General features: G+C 44.7%; 1 protein-coding gene across 1 annotated transcript in view; it reads left to right on the top strand.

Annotated features, from left to right (window-relative positions):
- The window catches only part of HCN4 (hyperpolarization activated cyclic nucleotide gated potassium channel 4), a 109724-nt gene that overhangs the window by 18504 nt on the left and 63715 nt on the right, over positions 1 to 27505 (top strand). Inside the window, exon 2 of the mRNA XM_067556136.1 lies at positions 15328 to 15751. Coding sequence (XP_067412237.1) covers positions 15328 to 15751 — 424 coding nt within the window. The remainder of the gene's footprint in view (positions 1 to 15327; positions 15752 to 27505) is intronic.

A 27505-nucleotide genomic window follows, 5' to 3' on the forward strand; every position in this document is an offset into this window, starting at 1 on the left:
TCTAGACAGATTTCCAGAGCAGACTGCTTTCCTGGGTGGGAGGTTACTGAATTCCTTGCTGAAGCTAAGCTCTTGCATAGCAGCATCTACCACTTGTCACAGCACCATCTATCATTGCCTGTTGGCTAACTCTGTGCTGTCCTGATAGATGATGGCCTGCCCTCAGTTACATGTATCTTCATCACCTCTAGTGTGGAGTACAGCAAGGAGGTATATCTGGGCATGAAATCATACACCCGTAGGAAACTCCAATGAGTACATACTGCAGCATTCTGTATCTCAGCAACAAGGCTACTGCGAGCTCGTCCGATCTGTCCTCCACTCTCTGCAGATCTTTTTGTAGAATACTGAGTCAGACTCAAGGTCTTGATCCCTGTCTTCAAGGTACTCCATAGCTTGGGCCCAGGGTGTCTAAAACATCATCTAAAGCTCCAAGATGAAGATCACAGTCAACATCTCTGCTACACTGGCACAATGGAGCTCTCCCACAATAAAGGTGAAGTTAGTCTGCGCAGGAGACCACATTCTCAGCGGCTGGTCTGAGACTGTGGAATGACCTCTCCCAGGAACTAAGGACTACCACAAATCTTCTCATTTCTGCTCTAAGGACACGGTATGTTTCTTTGACCTGCCTTCTCCCTCCAACATCAACACAGAGCAGCATGGGCGTTCTAAAACAAAAATAACCTCAAACCCAAACACTCCGCTGCGCACACAGTTCTCCCTGTGGGGAGAAAATTGAACCACACAGGGAAGGTGCTCCGATCCTGCAGTGATGAGGGGAGGTGAGAACCTGCATAGGATAGAACAGACAGAAGCGTAGTAAGACCAGCTCTCTTCCATGATATCTCAGCACTTTCACCTCCAGACCCAGCCAGAACCAAGAAGGTGCATGTCAGGCTTCATGTGGTCCCTTCCACTTCACCAATGCTTCCAGGTTTTTCCACCTGTTTCCCAGCTTCTTTCATGCAGCCCCCTTTTCATCTCTATAAGCTCGTCCACTAGGCCCTTCCCCTGTCCACACGTAAGTCCTCCTAGAGGCCTGCTTCTGCTGTGCCGCTTACAGTGAATTGAGTTGGCTTGTATACAAATGGATTGTTGTTATTCCTCTTCCCACAGACTCTATCTACATGTCTGTCCCTCCTTGGACTGCAAGTTCCTTGGGGCAGGGAATATCTGGAAAGCACCTAGCACATTGTGGGTGCTACTGTATATAACAGCAATAATGAAACTGCAAACTTAACTTGATCCAGCTTCCATTAGACTCTTGGAGACAGTTCTAGCCATTTCTTGTTATCTGACACAGTTCATTATCCCTGTAAATGTGGTGGTGGCGGGATTGCCTTATGTGTAGTTGGCTATGTGTAAGTCTCCGTTGGGGTAGGTATGGTAATGCCAGTCGTCTAGCTTTTATTTTTATATTTAATTATAGTCGTTCTTTTCTTCAAGTAATGGGCGACAAAGACCTAGATCCTCAGCGGGTATAAACCAATATTATTTCCATTGAGTGATCATTTTACACCAACTGAGAATTTGGCCTGTGGTCTCTGTAGCTTGTGGAGAGAAATATAGTTGAGAAATATGGTTTGTACAAGTTTAGTTTGCATGTTCTCTTTGTCATACTGAATTGTGGTTGCAGCATTGTTGATTTTAAACTATAGATGTAGTGTCTATGTCTGTAGTGAGCTCGATCCTGTTGCTGTTACTTACAAGTAGCCTAGTTTGAGTCACATAAGGACCATAGGACCAGGCCCATAAGAGCTGCACCTGTGAAACTGCATGTGTGTCTTTCCATGGAATTGGCGTCTGCTAACTGAAACAAGAGACAACCACATTTGAGTTCAGAGATTGGTCCAAACCAAAACTGGGCTTCCAAACATTTTGGGAAAGTTCTGATACAAATCCAAATTTATGGTTCAGGCCCATCTCTATAATGAGCAAAACCAAACCCTGGATCTGAGCAGAGTGGAGGATCTGAATTTTGTAGCTTGGGCCTATCTTTACTCATATTCCTATACCCTCAACAGTAGATGCATTGGGTCTTTGCAAATACTGCTCCTATTGAGCTGTATATTTTCTACTGCAAGTTTCCATGGCAATGGGCACCCTTGAAGGGGCTTCCTTCCCTCCCCCGGCATGTTGGTCCTTTTCATTATTAGCTCATCAGAAATAAATACATGTAGAGAAGAAAGGTCAAAGCCTGGATCAATGGACAGCAAACAAAAAGGGACTTTTCCATATTCATACAAGTGGGAGATTTTGGAAGATCAAACAATGCATGTTGGGTTTATACATAATTTACGTTGGGGCTCTGTTAAATCAATACATATCAAACACACTGAACATCTTAAAGATGAGTCATGAGGGACTGAAGACATGTTTATCCAGCACAGTGAGCTGGACATGAAGAGAAGGTTAGACCCTTTGCACTGTTTTTTCCTCAGTGACTTGCTGGAATTTCAGCAGGCCCAGATGAGGTATGAGTGCAAGAAATTATACATAGCTAGGTAGCTTTGTAGGGCTATGGTCATGCTTCTTAGTCCCTCCTGGTGCAGCTCGGCTAGGATGAGCATGGAGAGAGATTGACAGCCTTTGCAGTGATGTGACTGCCCCTGAAGTGCTCCCACTGGGATTCCATCTCTCTGTCAGTTTGTGGTGAAGGCCCTAATGGATTTTAAAGCGGAATACCAATGGGGTGGTGGTAGTGGTTCCCCCGGCAGCGAATTTCCAGTCATGTGCTTTTGCATATCATCTTCAAATCTAGTCAACTTCGGCTGAGCCTGGGCTCTCCCAAGGACGGTATAAACACGTCTAGCTCCAAGGTATGAACCTTTTTCTCTTTAAAACCCTAAGGAGGGGAGAGGATGAAATTTTTGCACAGGAAGTAAAGGTCCTAAAACCTCTTTGCTCTACCATCCTTATGCAGAGCATGACTTGCACTGAGCTGATAATGGCTGGATCCAGGCAGGGTGGGAATATGACTAATGCTGTCTAGGATCTGAAATGGTAATTCTGCTTTTAACTGTCTCCAAACTTCAGATTTAGGGCAGAGAATTCACTGTATCTGAGCTCTGAATAAATGAGATCTCTTGAGGCTTCTTGTGTGTGTGTGGTGAGGAGGAAAATGAAATCAATTGATTCCTTTCTTTTTTAGGAAAGCCAGATTCTAAATATAGATTTCAGAAACTACTTAATTTGCAGAGCAAGTACATGTAGGAAAAAGAGCAGGTCCAGCTCAGTGGCCAGTAGAGTAGCTAGCAAAGAACCTAGTATGGCTGTTATCATCCTTGTGGCATGTTTGTGTCTCGTCACTTCAGAGAACATCATTCTAACAAAATAAAGGAATATATAGTTTCCTCATGATGCCGTTCAGGCAGGCCAAGGAGGAGAATCAAGTATTCAAATACACTTCAGTATTGGCTTTCCCTTCCTTTTTCTTGACACAGTATTTTTTTTCAGCTGGTGGATGTTGCTTGTTTGCATTGTATTTGAAGTGTGTGAAACAAGCGTGCATGATGCTCTCCCTAGGGTTGCTCCCCAGAATGAGATGTGTGCCTGGGGTTATGGAGGGAGCAGTGGCCAGTGGTTAGAGCACAGGATGGGGAGACAGGACTCAATAGTGACTTTGAGCAAGTCACTCATCGGCTCTGTGCCTGTTTCCCCATCTGTAAAATGGGGGTTACATTTACAGCAGGATTGGAGGGTTATGTAGCTTGACTGATGGCTGTAAAGTGTCATTGTACCCTATTATTACAGGTACTGTGTAAGCGTAAAGCAATATTACTTATCTTAGGGGACATGGACTGACATACAATGACCAGTGGGACAGGAAATCCTGAAGGAATATTTGTAGCTGGAGAAAGGTGTTGGCCTGGCAGATCTGGAGACCATGAGGACATGCAGAGGGCAGGCAATGACAGTGTAGGCTATACACACACACATGTGCACACTTCCTCTCTCCCCTGCGAGCCAGCCTCAACCATGACTGGCGGGACCACTGGTCAGGATGAAAGGAGCATTCAGTCTCCACAGCCCATTCATCACTGAAATTGAGCACAAAGATATGACTTTCCACTGTCCTGATGTGAACTAAAAAAATACCATCCTATGGCACTGGAAGGGTCATAAGAGAAAAGAAGTGTTGTTTAGTGCTTAGTGTGGACGTGGGGTCCGATCCCAGCTCTGTCACTGTCTCATTTCAGTCAAGTTGCCTACACTCTCTGTGATTGGTTTCCCATCTGAATAATTGGACTAATTATGCTCATAGGAGTGTGTTGGGAAAGTTAATTCACAAAGGACTACAAAGCTTTGAGATCCCCATGAAAGTGTGAAAATCAGAATGAAGTGTGTTATCACAAACTAAATACACTTGAAGAGTAGCACAATGATATGGAGGGACCGTAGCCTTTAATTTAAAAGGCAGTGTTAAATCAAATGAAACAGTAGGTTTTAGGTGGAGGTCGTATTTGAGTTCTGTAGACCCAGTCTTCCTGAGGGATAGTCTCTTGTCCTATGGCTCATCCCAGCAGCAGTAATGGGTGAGGCTAGAGTTGCTGGATGTCCTAGTCTCCAGGAATTAGTGCTTCCTCTCTCAAGGGCCCAAGATTATGGAGTGCTCTCCCTTTCTGCAGAAGCTAGAGCACATCCAAGGCTGAGAGTTTTTTAATTTCCCTTAAGTTAATATTTGATGGAAGGGGGGGCTCGTGGTAAAGGATTCATTTTATTGCATCTTGAACACCTTTATTTGAGCCAATGGGAAGTGCAAGGTTAAAGACTTTCTTAATCATAGCAATTAAAAGTCTGTTTGTTTTAATAGGCATGCCATTTGTTAATCTCCAGAGGGCCATTTCAGCAACTACCCAATAGAGCACTGTCAAGAGCTGTCCATGGTGCTGAAATGGATTGTGCACAAGGGAAATAATGCTTTGCTGTGTACATCCCAGAGCATGCAGTTTGGCCAAAAAAGTTTATGCTGAAATCAAAGGTTATACTAAAAAATAACAAAGCCCTGATTTATTTAGCGCATTATGCTATTGCATACCACAGATCAACACATTCTCTGTTCAGAGATTACCTTTGACAGAAGGTCAGTTTTGGTAGTTCTGAATTCTTTTGCATTTCTCTATAAACATTTCCTTGTGAGCTATGCCATGCAAATCCCTTTGTCTCTTTAAACATCCTGATAAGAGAGTGGGTGTACTGTAGACGTCACCAAAACACTGCTAATTTAAACTAATTCTTATTAATTTAATGCATTATCTTGTATAAGTTAAAGGGCGTAAATCATAATGTACTGTGTTATAATAGGGTAAATACATCAATGCACTGAACATATCTGCAAACTATTAAACACTATAACTGGAATAAAAATATCACTGAGTGCATGTTTATATGTGTGATTGTATTTATACTGTGACAATAAAATGCTCCAATTTTAGTGTATAATTGGGAATTAAGCATAGACCTAAGAGTCAAACTATCCTGCGTTCTAATCTCTGGGCTGGCACTGTCTGCTATATGGTTTGCTCAAATCATATAACTTTTCTGTGTTGCCTTATCCATGTGTAAAGAGGGGATTAAAAAGGTCTTATTGCCTAGTACTGCTGGGAATTAACAAATGTTTATAAGTGCTTTGAAAAATGCAAATGTTGATTATTTATTAATTATGTAGAGTTAGATAAAAATATGCTGAAGGAGAAGCAGTAGCAAGCTACTGCACTACCAAAATCTGGGTTACCAATACCAATTCAAACTACTGCACTACCTTTTTCCCCCCTTATATAGCATAATACATCTTACACTTTACATGTCAAATAGTAATATAGGCATATTCAATCTGCTCTGAAAATCATACAGAATCCTGGACTGTTCAGAAGAGTTTAGGTGAGGGATAATTTAATATATAATGAAGATACTCCAACTGAAGGCTAAATACAGCTAAAGTATCCTGCTCACCCCCCACCCCCCCCCCCCCCCCGAAATTGTTGAGTGAATTCCAGGGGAATTTTGTCAAGGCTGGGGCACTAGTTGTAGTGAATCAGATGTGGTGGAGTAGCTCTTAACCACTGAAACATAGCTCAGTACCATTAGTGAATGCTTTATTGTTTGGTTCCCCTCCCCTACCTTAGTGATGGCTCTGACCCTAGCAACACTTAAGCATATATGTAAGTTTCCTACTTGGAATAGTCCTGTTGATGTCAATGGTAGTAAATGTAAAACATGAAGGATCAAGGTGTGTCTTAGTAACTTAAGCCCAGGTCCTCAAAGATATTTAGGCTCCTAACTTCCATTGTTCTATAAAATCATATATGTCTGTGGAGAAAGAGAATAGGGAAGTGTTATTTACCCCTTCACATAACATAAGAGTTAAAGGTCACCCAATTAAATTAATAGGCAGCAGGTTTAAAACAAGCAACAGGAAGTACTCCTTAACACAATGCACAATCAGCCCATGGAATTTGTTGCCAGGAGATGTTGTGAAGGCCAAAAGTATAAATGGGTTAAAAAAGAATTAGATAAGTTCATGCAGGACAGGTCCATCAATAGTTATTAGCCAAGATGGTCAGGGATGGAACCCATGTTCTGGGCATCCCATAACCTCTGATTGCCAGAATCTAGGACTAGATGACAGGGCCTGGTTCACTTGAAATTGCCCTGTTCTGTTCATTCCCTCTGAAGATTCTGGCACTGGCTGCTGTCAGAGACAGGGACCTGAGCTAGAGGGACTGCTATTGGTCTGACCCAGTATGGCCATTCTTATGTTCTTATTGAGTTCAGTGGAAGTTAGGAGCCAGTGGTGTATTGAGGTGGGGGCCAGGCCCCCGGGTGCCAGCCTGTGGCAGGGCACTGGGCCGGCCCTTCACAACGCATAGGAGGCAGGGGACACAGGAGACTCTGAGTGGTGCCCTTCAGCACCTCTCCCCGCTGCATATCATGAAGGGCTGGCCCAGCACCCTGCTCCCAGGCCAGGCGGGGATGAGGACACCCTGTCCAAGCCGGCTGGTGTGGGGGGGTGAGGCCAGGGGGGAGCAAATGTAGGCTTGGCCCCCAGGTGCCGGAGACCCTCGTTACACCTCTGTTAGGAGCCTAAATACCTTTTGGGGATCTGGACCTTAGCCTCTATTGCAGGTCTGGCACAGCACCATTGCTCACATTCCATCCATTCGCATATGCTTTACCTGCAGTGGAGTTGGAGTTTGGTGTAGTCCGAGTTCTAGTGCAAAGCGGAACGTACACAGCTGATGGAGAGCAACCAGTGCTGACTGGTATAGCCAGGGTATTAGTCTGGTAAACTATTATAGGAAACAGACTTTCCAGCATGCTGTCATGTGATGCACAGCTCATTATCAGTACTCTTGGGTGGTTATTTAAGGATGGCAGAGTATACATATTATTTGCATAGATTAGTATGCAGTTAATTAAAGCAATTTATCTCATTCTTTTAGCACATCCCCTAATCATTTTCCATTATGTAGCATTCAGGGTGGTTGTTTTTTTTAAGTCATTTAACACAAGAATTCTTTGTGGGTGTTCATTTCAGAGAGGTTTTTCAAGTGCATAACGCATTTGAATAGATCACTCTGAGTAAATGAATTTGTGTAGCAGGTGAATTCCTACATTGGGTATTTGCCTAAGTGTCCTTTAGTGTATTTAGTAGCAGTGAATCACCACATCCCTTCTATTATCTCTGTGAATAATGCAAAGTTATAACTATCCAGCAGAAATACATGAACTCCTGGCTGGAAAAATAATGCTTCAAAATAGAGAAAGTGTCTGTCTATCCCTCCTTGTTTCTCACTCCTCATTCTTCCTAATGAGTAGCTGTTTTCTCAAATGAACCTTTCCTCCCATCCCAGCTTCCCCAAACCTTACCATCACCACTGCAGCCATGCTGACATCTGCTAATGCACTTTACAAAAGATGATTTCTATTTCTAGCAGTCTGGGGAATTAAACTCTGACTTCTTTCCTGTCAAGAAAGTTGCTAGTGAGTGTAGTGGTATATAATTCAACATTCATCCTCCAGGATAGGGGAGCTGCCCCTTTGTCAAGGGGGAAAAAACTGCTTAAAGGCAGAAATTTAGCAAACATTCCCATGTAAAGAGTGACCATCTAAAGGGGGGAATTCTTCTCTTCCTGTCAGCTTGAACCAATGTCCCAGACTGGTCTTGTTGGAGATGTTGGGTGTGATGGGATGTGGCCATTAAATATACCATATCGCTTTTTGTGAGAGTCGGAAGTAAGGTCAGCCATGGCATCTGAGCTAAATTCCATTCCTGGTGATCTTCAGATATGGTTCTGTTTCCTTTCTGTGCACTGGCAGAAAGCTACATGGTTCAACCCAGAGCCGACTGTGCAGCAATGATGGTTGAAAATGTCTAAAATGCTTTGTTAAATTAGGGTTAACATTAGAATCCTAGAAATGTAGGGCTGGGAGGGTCCTTGAGAGGTCATCCAGTCCAGCCTCCATGATGAAGCAGGACCAAGTAAACCTAGATCATCCCTGACAGGTGTTTGTCTAAAAAGCTCCAATGACTGGGCTTCCACAACCTGCCTTGGAAGCCTGTTCCAGAGCTTTACTATCCTTATAGTAGGAAAGATTTTCCTAATATCTAACCTAAATCTCTCTTGCTGCAGATTAAGCTCATTTATTTTTTTTTGTCCTATCTTCAGTGGACATGGAGAGCAATTGATCCCTGTCGTCTTTAACATGTTTGAAGACTGTTGTCAGGTCCCTACTCAGTCTCCTTTTTCTCAACACTAAACGTGCCCAGTGTTTTTAACCTTTCCTCAAAGGTCAGGTTTTCTAAACCTTTTATCTTTCTGTTGCTCTCTGCTGTACTCTCTCCACATCTTTCTTGAAGTATGGCACCCAGAATTGGACCCAGTACTCCAGCTGTGGTCTCACCAGCGCTGAGTAGAGCAGGACAATTACCTCCCCTGTCTTGCATACGACAGTCCTGGTAATACATCCCAGAATGATATTTGCCTTGTTTGCAACAGCATCACATGGGCTCATCTTCTATTTGTGATCCACTAAAAGCCCAAGATCTTGTTCAGCAGCACTACTACCTAGCTGGTGATTCCCCATTTTGCAGTTGCATTTGATTTTTCATTTCTAAGTGCAGTACTTTGCATTTGTCTGTGTGAATTTCATCTTGTTGATTTAAGGCCAATTCTCCAATTTGTCATGGTTATTTTGAATTCTAATCCTGTCCTCCAAAGTGCTTGCAACCACACCCATCTTGGTGCCACTGCATATTGTATAAGCATTCTCTCTGTCATTATCTAAGGGGAGGGCCCACAAAGGGACTTTGGCATCACAACACTGAGCCTTGTGGTGTCTAACTTTTAGATGCCTAGAAAATCCCAGGACCAACACTGAGATCTGCAAAGCTGAGTTAAGTGCCTAGGTGCCCTATCCATTGAATAAGGGAGTGATCAGTGCCTTGGAATGTGATCCACAAAAACCAGCCAGCTAGCCAACGGGAGATGCTGACAAGAGCTGTGTGTGCTAAGCCCCACCCCTCTCTTGGAGATAGGCACCTAAGTCCAGGCTGTGGGGAGGTACTTCCCCCCCACCCCTGCTAGGCAGAGGGCAACTGTACCTGAGTCTCCCACACCCCAGGTAAGTGCTCTAACCACTGAGCTAAAAGATGTAAGTTGGGCATCCCCTTCTCCTCCTCGGGCCAGACTTTGCTAGGCAGCCTCTGAGCACACCTACTGCCGGATTGGTCCCCACACACAATTTAGGTGGCTGAATGGCTGTCTTCCCCAGGCTTGTGAATCGCTCTGGGGTTCAGGAGGAAGAGAGGCATCCGGACACCTGGAGGGAGGCAGCCATGCGCATGCCCGGAGGCAGGAACAGGGGCACATAGGGAGCTTTTACTCTGAAAAGCTCAGGTGCCGAGTGAGCGTAGGCACCTACAGAGTTTGCAGGAGCTTTGTGGATCGCAATGGAGCCAAAACTGGGACTAGACCCAGGACAGACCCCCAAGGGTGTGTCTACACTGTAACTAGACCCCTGTGGCTGGCCTGTGCCAGCTGATTTGGGCTCGGGATAAAGGGATGTTTAGCTGCAGTGAAGACTTTTGGGCTTGGGATGCAGCCCAAGCTCTGGGACCCTCCCACCTCCCAGGGTCCTAGAGCCCAGACTCCAGCCTGAGCCCAAAGGTCTACACCAAGTTAAATAGCCCCTTAGCTGGAGCCCTGCGAGTCTGAGTCAGCCGGGACAGGCCAGCTGCAGGTTTTCATTTGCAGTGTAGATGTACCCTGAGGGACACTGCTCCCCAGATACATCCTCCCAGTCTGACAGTGAACCACTGATGACTACTCTGTGAGCATGGTTTTTCCGCCAGTTGTGCATCCACCTTTATAGTAATTTCATCTAGACTGCGTGTCCCTAGTTTGCTTATGAGACTGTTATGTGGGACTGTGTCAAAAGCCTCACTTATAATCAAGATATGTCATGTCTACTGCTCCCCCCATCCACTAGCACAGTGAACCTGTCAAAGTAGGAAATTAGGTTGGTTTAGCTTGATTTGTTCTCTGCAAAACCATGTTGGCTATTACTTATCACCCTGTTATCCTCGAGGTGATTACAAATTGATTGTCTGATCATTTGTTCCAGTACCTTTCCAGGAACTGAAGTTAGACTGACTGATCTATAATTCCCTGAATCCTCCTTCCTCCTCCTCCTCCTCCCCTCCCCCCTGGTTAAAAACAAGCACTGTGTTTGCCCTTCTGCAATCCTGCTGGATCTCAGCTGTCCTCTGAGTTCTCGAAGATAATGTGAGATTGCTTCAGCTAGTTCCTTATGTACCTCTAGGGTGAATTTCATCAAGCCTTGCCACTTTGAATACATCTAATTTATCGAAATATTCTTTAATTTGTTCTTTCCCTGTTCTGGCTTGCATTCTTTCCCCTTGTTGTTGCTTATGTATATTATTTTTATGAAACTGCAAACACTTAAAAATCCAGGAGAATGTATGTTTATGCCACATTCATGCCCAGTACAATACCAATCTCCAAACATTAGACTGATACCATCCATGATATTGACCCAGACCAACCCACTAATACTCCCTCTGACACACTCCTTTTCAGTTCCATAATACTACCTTTCTCTCTGCTCACATCTAAAAACTGAATATCCCACTGCAGCACGCACCCTAAACTTTGACCTTCCAACACTACAATATTTAATTTAAGGACCGTTATTGTAAAATTACATTCTTAGCACGTCCAGATACCATGCACTAGAAATTGAACAGAAAGCTGATTTGAATCCCTGGTCAAAAATCACAAGCCAACATTTACCAAGTATTTACCCTGCGACTTTCAAAAAATCAGGTCAGCAGTACCCACCACTGTTCAAAAATGCACATAGATGGGTGGGTATGTGCATTTCAATCCTCTTTTCATAGGCATATTCATAGCATGTTGTTACTAAATTACAGTGTAGCAGATCAGAGTTAAGGGTGTGTGCTACAATGTGATTTTTCAGTTCTAAGGTGTGTGCAAGTATTGTATTAAAATCAAATATGTTAGAGAGAACTGAATAGTCAGATAGTGCTGGTTTTTCTTGTTTTGAGCTGTTCAGTCACACTAAGTCAGCTAAATTAAATCACAGAACGGGAAACATTCATGAGTCAATCTCTCTCTAAGTTGTAGTGCACACTATGGAAAAAGTTTGAGATCTGGTGGTCTGCGTTTCATTTCTGAGTTCTGTTCTCTGCAGTGCCACAAACTTGCTGTGTGACCATGGGACTGTCCCTTAACTTCACCATGTCTCTGGTTCCTCATTTGTAAAATGGAGATGATAATCCTTACCTACCTTTCCGGAATGTTGTGAGGCTAAATTCATTACTGTTTGGGAAGTGCTTTGGGATTCTTGGAAGCTGTTAGAGAAATGCAGCGCATAATTATTAATGATTGATACTTGCCCTTCCATGCATCACATGCATTTTTATTCATCTCTGTCAATAACTTAGAAAGGGCACAAGGAGGCTTCTTACTGTAAGTCTAAAATACCCTGATGATGACATTTGACCCGAGATGTTGTGGGCACTGAGCCGCCATTGGTACTAAATTAATGACCCTTCACTAAGTGTGTTGCATTTGACCTAGATATAAAATGTAAGTGGGCTGTGGCTTCCTTATTGTTGCATTTATGACTTCTAGGAATTCCGGCTGGCAAAGTCTACCAGGCACCTCTTTTTGCAATGTGGGAATAGTGTCTAGGCCAAAATCCTGGTGCTTTTCAACCTCAGTTATCTTCCTCATAGAGGATATTTGCCCTGCCGTTTTGGACAGCCTTTAGTTAGTAGTCAGTGCATTGGATATAGATGTTCATCATCTGTATTCCACAAGTAAGGCCTTCTAAATGCCATGAACAAGAGGAATCGATGGCAATAGTTTTGACTCACTATTCCAAGCCTGGGCTGAAACTCCACTTTAAGAAACACGTGGAAATGAACTTTATAACCTAATCTCTTGCTTGTCCGCATTGCAAAATGACTGTGTGCGCACATAACAAAAAGCCCAGCATTCTAATATCAACGGCACTGGACTGATGTGTGTTGGAAGAGCCAGGTGGGGGTTCCAGGACTGGAGCAGCTGGGAGTGCAGTAATCAGGACTAAGGGGAGCTGGCAGAGCTGTGTGTATGTGGATTGATTTATGGTGGACTGGACTATCAGGGAGTTCTGCAAATCAGGATTGAAGTATATTGCTAGATCCGTGTGTGGGATGTATCCTACTACCTACACTCTGACTAGTTAGCCATCAGTTCTCACTCTCTGCTGAACCCTAAAATCACCTGCTGATCTAGAGGAAGGGAGGCAGAGAATTCAAAAGATCTTTGCAGAAAGCGACTGTCACCTTTATATATACAGGGCTGGCTACTGCTTCAGCTTTCATCCGTTTCCTTTGAAACTTGGGGAGGAATAATCGTGTGTGTGTGTGTGTGTGTGTGTGTGTGTGTGTGTGTGTGTGTGTGTGTGTGTGGGTGTGTTGGTGTGTGTGTTTGTGTGTGTGTGTGTGTGTGTGTGTGTGTGTGTGTGTGTGTGTGTGTGTGTGTGTGTGTGTGTGTGTGTGTGTGTGTGTGTGTATTCCAACAGTGTGATTAAAGATGGCGGAAAGGTTATTTCTCTTGGGTACACATACACCAATTTCTTCCAGACTTGCATGCTGTTGTGTGATTATCTAAATTACTTCAATAGGGAAGCTGCATCATCTTTTCAGGCCCTTAATAAACAAGTCCGCAGCTTGGATTTGTACAGTACTAGCACGTATCTCTATGTGGCATGGTGGTGCTCTTAGACACACAGACTCCTCTCATTGCTTAGCTTCTGACATCAGCTACTGTGCTTGTGTGCTAGGTAGGCAGTTGCGCTGGCAATGTGAGAGGGCAATGCCCATGTATCAAAGAGCAAGATAAAACTAGCTGATGGGATTTTCAGAGGCCCTCACTATTGGTCTAACTTTGCTCTCACTGAAGTCCATTACCATAGGCTTCAATAGGAGCAGATTTAGGCCAGTGCTGAGTACTTCTGAAAATCCCCATGCTGTGTGTGTGTGTGTGTGTGTGTGTGTGTGTGTGTTACAGTTATACAATATACCCATGTTTGGGGAGTGCAATGTTCATTGATTTATTAAGAGAAGCCTTCTGTTGTTGTTTGTTGAGAATTGAACAAACTAAAGATGAGGGGTCAGCTGGCACCAGTTGTGGTAGCTCCGTTGAGCTTGCTAGAGCTACACTGTTCTATACCAGCTGAGAATCTAGCCCAGAATACAGGCTCAAGGTGTAAAGTTCTTACCTCGATCTCCATTCTCAGCATCCGAAAGTTTGGGTGTGTTTGATGAAAACCCATCTGGGCTAAGCAGCCAATTTGCCAAGAAGCATGTGCTATGTCTGTTTCACAGACCAAAGTCTGTGCTTGATTACACCAATGCAAATCCAGAGCAATTCCACTGAAAGTGTCCTTGTTGTAAATGGAAGTGGAATTTCTCTCTTGGACTGTAAGCCTTTTGGGACAGCGACCTTGTCTTTCTTTTTGTACTCTACATGGCAGAGAACATATTGGGTGCTTAGGAAATGAAGAAGAATAAATACAATACCTTGTGACTGTGTGAGTAAGCAAACAAAGCCGATCGTCAGTTTACCCTGTGCACTTTGTTCATTGACTTTGACAAGTGCATCTTAATTTTAATTATTTATGATACTTCTTAATATAGTAGTAAATGCCCTGTAGTGTATTGTGTAGAAGTAATGTAATCTTGATGATATGAGACCACATTACACTGATGACTCCACTAGTTAAGTCTCTCTGTTGAGGACTGGAGTGAGGCCACTAGGTTATTTGTGAGACTCCTCAGCGAAGTGTGAGAACTAGTGAGGTTTTCTGTCTGTCTTGCTCTGGATTAGCTGCAGCAGCAGCATCATGTGATCATTTATCCTTTATACTAATACCTGGTAAAAGCCAGTCAGTGGTTTATAACATCGGGGATTATGCTCAGACACACAGCGCTTTCCAAAAATAAAATGAAGGCTGTTCTGGGAGCCCTTCAGATAATATTGATCGACCAATAAAGAAAAGACTACAGTATCCGAGACTGGTTTGAGGGCACAGCAGTGAAATGTTTCCCTTGATTACTTTGACAATGAAAGACGTATCTTCAGGCACACAACTATGAGCTTTATGGATCATTTCTGGACTACATGGGCATCCGGGGAGCACTGACTAAACTCCCAGAGTCCAGTCTCGGTGGACAGTAGGCACAGTGTGAAATCCAAGCTGCATTCTCAGGAGTGCCGCACTGGATTAGATAGAGCAGGCTCCATCTGGTGATCAGTACCAACAGCTTCAGAGGCAGGTGCAAGAAATCCTGCAGTGAGCAATTCTGAGCGAGCCTGTCTCCAAACATGGCTTTCCTCCTGACTCCCAAAGGTTGGCTTGTGCCTGAAGTAGGAGGGGTTGTATCCTTTCCGCTTGCTGCTTTAGTATGTATTTATTGGCATAAGGGTGGTGGTTCTGGTCAGCCATGTAAATGTCTTGGTCTCCTGGGTTATTCCAAAGTCCTGATCAGGATTTGGGAGTGGACACCCCTATTGCACCCACCACCCCCATCAACATCCACCATCCCAGCAAACCAATACCCCTCTTCACAGAAAGTGACTGAATACTGGAGTCACTGGTGCGCTCTCGATGTATCTCTGACAGGTAGGCAGGACGTGGGGAAGCGAATAATAGTGAAGTTGTATAAAGGAGGTGATCTGGTCTCTCTTGCCCCGGGCTGATCTCCTGTCTCTCTGTCTCGCTGTCTAGGTTCTATTGGGATCTGACTATGCTGCTCCTGATGGTGGGAAACCTGATCATTATCCCTGTGGGCATCACGTTCTTCAAGGATGAGAACACCACCCCCTGGATCGTTTTCAATGTGGTCTCAGACACCTTCTTCCTCATTGACCTGGTCCTCAACTTCAGGACGGGCATCGTGGTAGAGGACAACACCGAGATCATTCTTGACCCCCAGCGAATTAAAATGAAGTACCTGAAGAGCTGGTTTGTGGTGGATTTTATCTCCTCCATCCCAGTGGACTACATCTTCTTGATCGTGGAGACCCGCATCGACTCGGAGGTTTACAAGACTGCCCGGGCTCTGCGCATTGTGCGCTTCACCAAAATCCTCAGCCTCCTGCGCCTGCTGCGGCTTTCCAGACTCATCCGCTACATCCACCAATGGGAGGAGGTGAGCAGAGGCTGTGTTTCACAGGCACTTGGGCCCTGAGCCCCCTTTCCCCCTACACCAGGGAGTGCCGTTCCTCCCACTTCACATCACTGTAAGTTGGAGAAGGATCATAGAAATGTAGGGCTGGAAGGGACCTCAAGAGATCATCAAGTCCAGTCTTTGTGCTGAGGCAGGGCCAAGTAAACCTAGACCATCCCTGAGAGGTGTTTGTCCAACGTGTCTTAAAAACCTCGGGTGATGGGGATTCCACAACCTCTCTTGGAAGCCTATTCCAGACCTATTTAGTTTTTCCTAATATCTAATCTAATTCTCCCTTGCTGTAGATTGTCCATTACTTCTCGTCCTATCTTTTCTGGACATGGAGAACAGTTGATCACCCTGCTTTTTTTTTAACAGTCCTCAGCATAATTGAGGATTGTTACGAGGGCCTGTCCCCCTCTCTCCCCCAGTCATCTGGGCTCCATATATGGTTCTTGGGCTCTTGGAAGGCTGTTAGGAGGGCCCTCCACTGGGCAAAATTTAGGTCCAGTTGCTTTAGACTGTATTGTCTCCTTAAGGGTCGTCATCATAATGTTGGATGATAATGCAGTGTCTAAAACGAGCGTAAATTCAGATCATCCCCTGGACATCACCTGAGGTTGTAGAGTAACCACCAGGAGAAATGTTAGCCAGACTGTCTACCATTATTCTTCCAGAGCCAGAAAGCGCTAAGAGATAAATAACCGAGGGTATCCACCTTTCTGCCTGGTGTCTGCATAGGCGCTGACCTGGCATCAGATACATATTTACATGAACCTGCAACACTTGTTTATCCAAGTGACTTCATTCATTACATGCTTATCCCTTGAGTAAACAGCTTGGTGGTGTATTTATAACTTGCCTGCTTTTCTAAATTCTCAAATGCCATGTTCAAGGGAAAAAGAAAACCAGACAATCTGCAGTCAAACAGGCACCGCTTGGTGATGGGAAGAAACCTAACAGTCCAGCACTGCCTGGTAGCCCCCCTCACCTCCCTGGGCTTGCAAGACATTCCAACACATGGGTGCTGATGCTCTGGTTCCCAGATTGTTTTGGTTGAACCCTCTCTCTCCCCCCCCCCCCCCCCCCCCCCGATATGCCTTGACAGTGGCCTGCAGATTTACCTATGGCTCAAGAGCACATCTGCAATGGAGGAAAGGCTGGTCAAGAGTCATGCATTTTTCTCTTCTCTGCACCCCAGCTAGTGTGGGCTCCCCAGGTTTGGGAGCACTGATTTATACAGTTGTTCTGTTTCCTGTCCCGCTACCCACAATGGCACGGGCGAAGGAGGGAGTGTCACAGTCACTGTGAAATCCGTGGGGTTCATCTGTGTGTCCTTACTGGTAATAATTTGTATTAGAGTAGTGCCAACAGATTCCAGTCAAGATTAGCGCCCCATTGGGCTAGGCACTGTGGGGACAGAGTAGAGGTGGTTGTCCCGAATAGCTTGTCAATAGATGAAAGTGGGGAAGAGAAGCAGAGGCACAGAGGGGGCAGCTTTCCTCAAGTCACATAGCAGGTCAGAAGCAGAGCTGGGAACAGAATCCAGGCCTCTGGGGTCCCTGTCCAGTGCCTCGTTCACTTGACCCTGTGTCCTCTCCGTTACCTCAGTCTGGCTTGCTGAATATAAAGGAGCAGGTGCTGTGGAAAGTGGAGTTGATCACTCAGCAGGAAATAGCCCTCCCTGAATGCTTTCTTCGTGGGGCTAGAATCATAGAAGATGAGAGTTGGATGGGACCTCCGGAGGTCATCTAGTCCAACCCCCTGCTCGAAGCAGGACTAACCTCAGCTAAATCATCCCAGCCAGGGCTTTGTCAACCCGCAGTTTAAAAACCTCTAAGATGGAGATTCCACCACCTCCCTAGGTAACCCATTCCAGTGCTTCACCACCCTCCTAGGGAAAAAGTTTTTCCTAATATCCCACCTAGATCTCCCCCACTGCAACTTGAGACCATTGCTCCTTGTTCTGCCACCCGCCACCATTGAGAACAGCCTAGCTCCATCCTCCCTGAAACCCCCTTTCAGGTAGTTAGACTCGGTGCAAAGTGCCATCTTGGCAATGAAGCTTTAATTAAACCCAAGTCCTGGCCACTCATTGGTATTATAAAGGGTGGTTAGTTAGTCGTGGTGGCCAGGCCAAATTGCAGTCTGGGAAATTGCAGTCTGCCTTCTTGTAACCCACCCCACCTCCCTGCAGTTTCAGTTGGGTATAGTTCTCTGCCTTTCATAAACTATTGTGCAGTGTTGCTGTTCACTGCTAAGCCACAGCCATTTCTGGGATGGCGTGTGGCAGCGTTTCAAGGGCAGGAGACCTGATTCTTGTATATTATAATACACTGTAAAACAGTCTGTTATTCTGAGAGCTAGTAACTGGGCTCATGCTCCAGACACTCGTGACAGCAGTGAAACACAACTCACATGCCTCTGGAGCAGAGGAGAATCACTCTCCTTCCTGGGTGGCAAAATTAAAAACAAAAAACATGAATGCTGCGTATTACATTAAATCAGAATATAACTGCAAAGGGTCTTAGATGGATCACTGAGCCCCACAGACTGAAATATAGCCCAGAGGGTTCAAAGGGACACTTGGCAATTAGGGACTGGACTGAGACTGCCCCCTACACACACCCTCTCCCTTGTTTTAAATGGGGTCACTGAGCAGCCATCCGATTGGCTACAACTTTTGATAATGACAGACGAGGGCTGGATTTAAAATGATGTGCCAGATCAGATAAGGAACATGAGCGAAGCAAACAGCAAAAATGAAGATGTTTGTATACCAATGCGAGGAGCCTGGGTAACAAAATGGAGGAACCAGAGCTACTGGTAGAGGAAGTGAAACTAGGTATCATAGGGATAACAAAAACATGGTGGAATAGTAGTCACGACTGGTGTACAAGTATTGAAGGGTATGTGCTGTTTAGGAAAGAGATATAAAGGCAATGGTGGTGGAGTAGCATTGTATATCAATGATGAGGTAGACTATAAAGAAGTTAGAAGTGATGGAATTGATAAGACAGTTTGTCTGGGTAAAAATCACATTGGGGAAGAAAACTACTAGAGTTTCCCCTGGGATAGTGCTTGGGGTGTGCTACAGACCACCAGGATCTGATTTGGACATGGATAGAGACCTCTTTAAGGCTTTTTAATGAAGTAAATACTACTGGGAGCTGTGTGATTATAGGAGACTTTAACCTCCCAGATACAGAGTGGAGGACAAGTGCTAGTAGTTATTATAGGGCTCAGATTTTCCTGAATGTGATAGCCGACAGATTCCTTCACCAAATAGTTATTGAACCAACTAGAGGGGATGCCATTTTAGATTTGGTATTGGTGAGTAGAGAGGACCTCATAGAAGAACTGGTTGTAGGGGACAACCTTGGTTCGAGCGACAATGAGCTAATTCAGTTCAAACTAAATGGAAGGATAAACAAAAATAGATCTGTGACTAGGGTCTTTGACTTCAAAAGGGTTAACTTTAAAAAATTAAGGGAATTACTTGAGTTAGTGGACTGGACTGAAGAACTCTTGGATCTAAAAGTGGAGGAGGCTTGGAATTACTTCAAGTCAAAGTTGCAGGAACTATCTCTGAAGCCTGCATCCTAAGGAAAGGGAGAAAATACATAGGCAAGAGTTGTAGACCAAGCTGGATGAGTAAGCATCTCAGACAGGTGATTAAGAGAAAGCAGAAAGCCTACAAGGAGTGGAAGATGGGAGGGATTAGCAAGGAAAGCTACCTCTTGGAGGTCAGAACATATATCGATAAAGTGAGACAGGCCAAAAGCTAAGTAGAGTTGGACCTTGCAAAGGGAATTAAAACCTATAGTAAAAAGGTTCTATAGGAAGAAAACCAAGAAAGAAGAAGTGGGACCGCCAAGCACTGAGGATGGGGTGGAGGTTAAGGATAATCTAAGCAGGGCCGAATATCTAAACAAATACTTTGCCTCCATTTTTAATGAGGCTAATGATGAGCTTGGGGATAGTGGTAGGATGGCTAATGGGAGTGAGGATATGGAGGTAGAAATTACCAAATCCGAGGTAGAAGCCAAACTCGAACAGCTTAATGTGACTAAATCGGGGGGGCCGGATAATCTCCGTCCAAGAATATTAAAGGAACTAGCACATGAAATTGCAAGCCCATTAGCAAACATTTTTAATGAATCTGTAAACTCAGGGGCTATACCGTATGATTGGAGAATTGCTAACGTAGTTCCTATTTTTAAGAAAGGGAAAAAACGTGATCTGGATAACTACAGGCCTGTTAGTTTGACCTCAGTAGAATGCAAGGTCTTGGAAAATGTTTTGAAAGATTAAAGGACTTAAGGACATTGAGATTAACGGTAATTGGGATAAAATACAACATGACTTTAATAAAGGTAGATTGTGACAGACCAACCTGATCTCCTTTTTTGAGAAGATAACAGATTTTTTAGACAAAGGGAATGCAGTGGATCTAATTTACCTAGATTTCAGTAAGGCATTTGATATGGTTCTGCATGGGAAATTATTAGTTAAATTGGAAAAGATGGGGATTAATATGAAAATTGAAAGGTGGATAAAGAACTGGTTAAAGGGTCATACTGAAAGGTGAACTGTCAGACTGGAGGGAGGTTACTAGTGGAGTTCCTCAGGGATCAGTCTTGGGACCAATCTTATTTAATCTTTTTATTACTGACCTTGGTACAAAAAGTGGGAATGTGCTAATAACGTTTGCGGATGACACAAAGTTGGGAGTTATTGCCAGTACAGAGAAGGATCAGGATATCATACAGATCTGGATGACCTTGTAAACTGGAGTAATAGAAATAGGATAAAATGTGATAGTGGAAAGTGCAAGGTCATGAATTTAGGGACTAATAAGAAGATTTTCTGCTATAAGATGGGGATGCATCAGTTGGAAGTGATGAAGGAGAAGGATCTGTGTGTATTGGTTGATCACAGGATGACTATGAGGTGCCAATGTGATGTGGCTGTGAAAAAAGCTAATGCGGTCCTTGGATGCATCAGATGAGGTATTTCCAGTGGCGATAGGGAGGTGTTAGTACCAATATACAAGGCGCTGGTGAGCTTCATCTGGAATACTGTGTGCAGTTTTGGTCCCCCCTGTTTAAGAAAGATGAATTCAAACTGGAAAAGGTGCAGAGAAGAGGTACTAGGATGATCCACGGAATGGAAAAACCTGCCTTATGAGAGGAGACTCAAAGAGCTTGGCTTGTTTAGCCTAATCAAAAGAAGGTTGAGGGGAGATATGATTGCTCTCTATAAATACATCAGAGGGATAAATACCAAGGAGGGAGAGGAATTATTTAAGTTCAGCGCCAATGTGGACACAAGAACTAATGGATATAAACCAGCCATCAGGAAGTTTAGACTTGAAATTAGATGCAGGTTTCTAACCATCAGAGGAGTGAAGTTCTGGAACAGTCTTCCAAGGGAAGCAATGGGGGCAAAAAACCAAGCTAGCTTCAAAACTGAGCTTGATAAATGTATGGAGGGGATGGTATAATGGGACAGCCTAGTTTGGCAATTGACTGATCTTTGACTACTGGTGGTAGATATGCCAATGGCCTGCGAAGGGATGTTGGATGGACTGGGTTCTGAGCTATTACAGAGAATTCTTTCTTGTAACCCACATGCTCAGGGTTTAGCTGATTGCCATATTTGGCGTTGGGAAGGAATTTTCCCCCAGGGCAGATTGGCAAAGGCTCTGGGGCAGTGTTTCTTAACCTGGGGTTTTAGAGGGGTCGCAAGTGCAGAGCTGGTATTGGGGGTGGCAAGAAAGGCAATTGCCTGGAGCCACAGGGGCGCCATGAAACTAAGTTACATGCCTCAGCCCTGTGGGGGTGGGACTCAGGCTTCAGGGGTACAGTAGTTTGGAAAGGTTAAGAACCACTGCTCTGGGGGGTTTTCACCTGAGGCATGGCTCACTTGCTGGTGGATTCTCTGTACCTTAACATCTTTAAACCATGATTTGAGGACTTTAATAACTCATTCTTAAGTTAGAGGTTTATTACAGGAGTGGGTGGGTGAGGTTGTGTTGCCTGCATTGTGCAGGAGTTCAGACTAGATGATCATATTGGTCCCTTCTGACCTTAGAGTCTATGAGATGACCAGTTCTATAGTCCATTACTAATGCCCTGGCCCACCCAGCTCATTGTACAGATTAATTCATACCCTGATGAAGTCAAAGACTGGCAAATGTTTGCCATTTGATAATTCCATCAGGAGATTGAAAATATATAAATTAGGCTCTGGAAAAACAGTGCAGCGCCAGTGGACACAGCTTTCGTCTTCCTTCCTTTCTGCTTAGAATCCACTCTCTCTCCAGCAACTACCATGTGCCAGGACTCTGTTATGAGGTGGCCCACCAGTTAAGACTCTGATCTGATCCATCCAATGCAGGAGTTCTCAAGTGTTTCCATAGTGTGAGTCAGATTTTAAGCAGACAGAACGTCCCCCCTTCCCAGTCTTAATGATACAGACCATCTCTCCTCCTGTGGGCAGTCAGTAACATCCCTATGGCAATTACGGCAATGCCATGCATGGAAAAGTAACATTTAATGTGCTTTAAGCTGGTGGGAAGAGGAAGGAGGAGTCATGTGATGTACTAGCTATCCACAGACTACCAGCAAGCAGCGCTCAGTGGACCACCAGTTTGGGAATCAGTAGTTTAACCTATTTCTAATGTGTCCATCACCATGATATCTGAACACTAGAATTGCCAAGTGAATAAGACTGAATTGTCTTTTAACTGTATTACGGGCTAGGACTTTACAAAGCTGTAGCACAATTTGAGAACACGGCTCAGTCCCATTTCTACTGGCATGTTTCAACAATGCTGGGAAACTGTTGAGCCCACGAGAGAGCTAGCTGAATAGGAAATTTGTGTCAGGTTCAATTTCATTATAACTCGTGGGATGATGTTATGAGAATTCAGACATGAGGCATCCTTTGAGGTTCAGAGATTATTGCATGAACTATTTCTTGTCTGGAAATTCATTACCAGAAAATGTGTAATTTGCTATTTTCCTGTTTTAAAATGTTTAGCATCCAATCAGAGAGGAAAAATAATACCATGTGAATTAGGTGACCAAACACACATGAATAATGAATTGTGGGTCGTCGAAGTGAATGAATCCATAGCCTGAAAATTGGCCAGCCAAAACAGTCTGTTAATATTGATGAATAAAAAAATGTATCTGAAGGGATCAGGATCTGTTCACAAATGACTCAGGATGGGATTAATTCAGGCACAAATATTATTTGCAATGAGTAGTTTGACTATCTCTAGTCGAGGAGTCTGTGTAGTGTTGGAGGAGTAAGAATGTGTTCCTTTCTGTGATATGGTTCTGCTGGTCCAAGAGGAGTTAAATCATTTGGCTGCTTCTTGTTCTGAGGTCGTTTAAAGCATCCGCAATTAAGAGCTAGACCGGCACTCTCTTCCCCGGCTACCCTCCCCTTCCACAGTGGGCAACTGCCCCTAATTTCAGTCTGGTATTGCTGCCTAACATGTATGGCTAATTACACCTTTGCTGCCAAGTGGTGACACTAAGACCAGCTGTGGCATGACCTCACCAGGTCGGGCTCTCCAGTGTGGTGTTATGCTGCAAGTAGAAGACACAGATGGTGTTGTGTTGCCGCTTGGAACTACAATGCAGAGCCCAGCAGTGCAAACCCAGCCTTCTCTTTAGCACAGGATTGAGCCCAAACAGCTGGTTCGAGGATGACCCGATGGTAGGAAGGTGTCGTGGTTTTGGGTGGGGCAGGGAGAGATCTTTGTTGATGTGTGTCACGCCACAAAGCAATGAGGTGTCTGGGAGGGGAGAAGGGGAGTCCTTCTCTTTGTGCAGGGTTAGTCTGTTGTGCTCGCTGGAATCACACAGATTGTTCTCGCTGCCTCTTACCCTGATGTGCCTACAGATGATCTGTCTCAGATGGCAAGTTCATTTCCGCTCTCCTCACTGCACAGACTCACTGCCATGGACCAGAAGCATAGTAGCTGCAGAAGGGAGAACGTTAGACTGGACTGACTCTGGGGGCAGGCGTGAGGTGGAGGGGTAGCCGACCAGAGAGACAGAATGATGAGGGTGGGGGAGGAGAGTGAGGGTCTGTGTGGGTTGGGGGCTAGCTGATGAGGGGAAATGGCTGCGTGTGCATGAGCTGGCTGAGGAGAGGCTCGCGTGCAGTCACTCTCCCTTGTTAATTAGCCACCACGTTGTATTCATTCTGGCTTCATAGCCAGCAAAGCCCCTACCCACCCACAGCAAGTCTGTGCAGACTAAAGGGATGTGGAAGGTAGTTAGGGGGAGAGGGTGGGGGACAGTAGCTAGAAAGAACGTGCAGGGGTCAGTTGGAGGAAGGATTAGTTCATGTGCATGGGCTAGTTAGGGGGACAACTTGAGTGTGATAGAGTGAGGGGTGTGTGTGTGTGGGGCGAGGGGGTGTGCACTGCTCTGTGGGTGGAAAACCTAATGTTGTGATAGAGCAGTTTGACTCACTGGCACTGAGCTTGTGCCTTGCCTTCTGATAGAGAAATTGCTGCTGCTGCTGCAGGGAACCATTAGTCACCTAATATTTAGACTAAGATTCCTCCTGAGGGGCAGGAGGTTCAGACATCCATCCACAGCTCCCTTTGTCACTGACTAAATGCAAATGGACTCTGAAACACACACATCTTCCTGCCTGTGCTTTCTATCCCTGCTGGTAGTCTGAGTAAGAACTTGTAAGATGTTCACCCTGGGCCCCCCTCCCACATGTTGGAGTTGTAGAAGTTCTGCATGAATCCAGCTCCGCAGTGAGTGTGGGAGAGAACCTTCTCTAAGGCTGCAATGCTGCCACACAACCAGCCACTTGGCAGTTCCCGTCGGTGCCAGACGGGTACCTGTGGGCTCAGAGACCAGGTGATTTGTGTACATGCTCCTTCCCTTTCTGTGAAGAGACAGCCCTGACTTCCTCCATTGGCTTGCGAGGTTAGAGCTGGGCAAATGCTTCAGAAAGATTGTGCCAATGTTCACTTGAACAAAAATTTAAATTCACTCAATTCATCATCTTCATTTGTATTTGCTTTCTAAGAGTATTCCTGCAAACAAGAGTCCTGGCAGGCATGATTGTGGAAAGAGAGTTTTAAATAATTAGGAGAGAATATTCATGGAAAGCTGATTCTGGCCATGTAAACTCAACCCACTCACCTTAAATTCCTCTGGTCAGGTTACAGAAACAAGACAATGTGCCTCCTAGTTTCACAGAGCCCACTAGAAGGGACCATTTTGTTCAACCACTGATCTGTGCATCCAATCAAAACAAGCCTGTGCGGTTCAGTTTTGAATATTAAATACAATATTCTCTGCTCATACAAAGTTCAAAACCAGAAAGAGGCAAAACTGACTGAATAATAAATCATCTGCAATGAACAATTTGCTGAACTTTACCAATTGCCCCATCCTAACACTCAGTACTAATACACAGTACCATGTATAGACTTGTTGTCCATTTGAGGTCAAAGTCATTGTTTCCTTGGTGTAATTAAGCATCTGTCTAGAGAACAGTGGAATCTCCTTCCTGAAAAATCTGTTTTTAAACAACAAAACAGCAGTACTGGTTACAAAATTTTTTTTTTAAAAAGACAAAAAATGGTGTTTTCATTACAATGGACTTTTCTGCAGGAATTTATTTTTCTTTTGGTCTAAAAACAAAAAGGATTTTTGCTTTTGGAAACCAAAAACTGGAAAAATTCAGGTTTTAGATTTCTGAAAACTGAAAAAAAATGTTGATGAAAATAAAAAAAAAAAGTTTCTCTAGGAACTAAAAACTTTTCCCATCCAGCTCTACAAAACAGGCTGCTGATCTAGTCCTCTGCCACTACTGCATACTTGTAGGTGATGTGGGTTTAGCCTGGGGGATACACATTTCTTCAGGGTCTGTAATTTAACTTTATGCGTGTCTCAGTTCCAGAAAGAAGTCAGTGCATTTGAGAGACTTCAGAGAAGCCCAAAAAATCATGATTAAAAGGCTGGAGGGATCAGATTGTGAGGAAAGAAGAAGGTGGGGTTTTCAAAGTAATCTAAGGGAATTAGACTCTTCCACCCAGTCCTCACTGAATTTCATTTGCATTTGGGCACCTAATTTTCTGATCGAATCCCATTTTTAGTCATTTCAAATTAGACAGGGCAATGCTCTGGAGAACATAGTGCAGGGCCCAGTCCTGCACTGAGGAGAGGGGTAGATGGGTCAAATTATAGTACTACAGTAGATCCTCAAGATAGTGGGCCTTCCCGACTATACAGCCCCATATTTCTTTAAGCAGCATGATCAAGCTTTTGTTTTCAATGCCACTGAAGTAGCCTCTAGCACTCCTGCTGAAGCCTTAGTAACTTTCACTCCCACTGCCCAGAGTGACCAAGAGCCGGGCATCTGTTGCCTCCAGATAAAATCCAGGCCCCACTGATTTCAGTGGGGCAGGATTTCACCCCTAAATGTGCTGTTTGACTTGTGAACATGACCTCTTTTGCAGCAAGCCGTCATTTGGGAGGGGGATGTGCGCCCCTCTGCTCCTACATCACAACCTCCCTTATTGGGTTGTGGCCACTAGCGATTGTACCTTAGCAGAGTCATTTTGAGAGGCATAAAGCTAACGAGATCTGGTCTTGGATTTTGCCCTTTGCAGGAAGTTATGTTGCTGGAGTGCAAATTAAGCTTTCCACTTGGGCAATGAAAATACACAATTTCAAAGTGAATATCATAAAAAAATAGGTTATACTGAATTATAAAGAGCAAGGCAAATATTTGAATAGCTGCACGGCTGCAAACGATGTGAATGTTGGGATAGAGAGGAAAACAATTTTTACAGTTGCCTTCTGGCAACGTTTACTGTTTCTATTGTCAATGAGGTGGGATGATAAAGAGAATGGATGGCCATTTGTCTCTAGGTCACTAGCTCAGATCCAACTTGGTAGCAAGTGAAAGTCGTTTGTGATCTTATGGTTGTTCTGCTATGTATCTCTGATCAGTTCTCAGCAGACACATCTGTTACAAAACCATCACCACAGCCATCCCTGTTGGTCCCCAGGTCCCTTGCAGAGGCAGGTGTTGAGTCAGAACACCCTCTCAGTCCTGGAGGGTGGGCTCTCTGGAGCAGGGTGAAGGCATGTTGGTAAGAGGGTGCAGGGAAGTTTGTCTTGCTTCGGGAGCCAAGGGTTGTGGCCGGGAGCTGGGGTTGTGGCTGGGAGCAGAGCTGCAGCTAGGGCCGGAGCTGCAGCCACAGGGCCAGGGCAGTGATGGGGGCAGAGTGGGGCTGGGTGGTGCTTCCTCCCTGCCCCTGTGGGTGCTGGCCCAAGCCCTGACACAGCCCCCCAAACGTTCCTCCGTGCCCCCCAGTGGGGCATGCCCCACAGCTTGGGGATCTTTGATCTAGAGTCTAATCAGTGTGCTGTCTAGATGTTGCAGACATCTTTCACTTTGCCCATCCCTAGGACTCTTCTAGACTACTCCTTATGATGTTTATTTCTCTGTGTGTCCTGGATACTGTGGTAAGGCTGCTCTCCTCGTGGAGGGCTCAGAACTGTCTATTTTCCAGCCAGCAGTCCAACTCTGTGTCTTCTGTTCTGTGCTCCAGATTAAGGCAATGTGGAGCAAGAAGTTTGGCTGAGGAGCCGCTGGTAGCCTTGTAACTAATATAGAGAGAGTCCAATGAGTGCAGGAACTGAAAGGGGCAAGGGCTGGTGATGCCTGCTGAGATAC

Source organism: Emydura macquarii, unplaced genomic scaffold (assembly GCF_026122565.2).
Source record: "Emydura macquarii macquarii isolate MOO-44397 ecotype Brisbane River unplaced genomic scaffold, CSIRO-AGI_Emac_v2 contig_1644, whole genome shotgun sequence".
Classification (NCBI taxonomy): domain Eukaryota; kingdom Metazoa; phylum Chordata; order Testudines; family Chelidae; genus Emydura; species Emydura macquarii.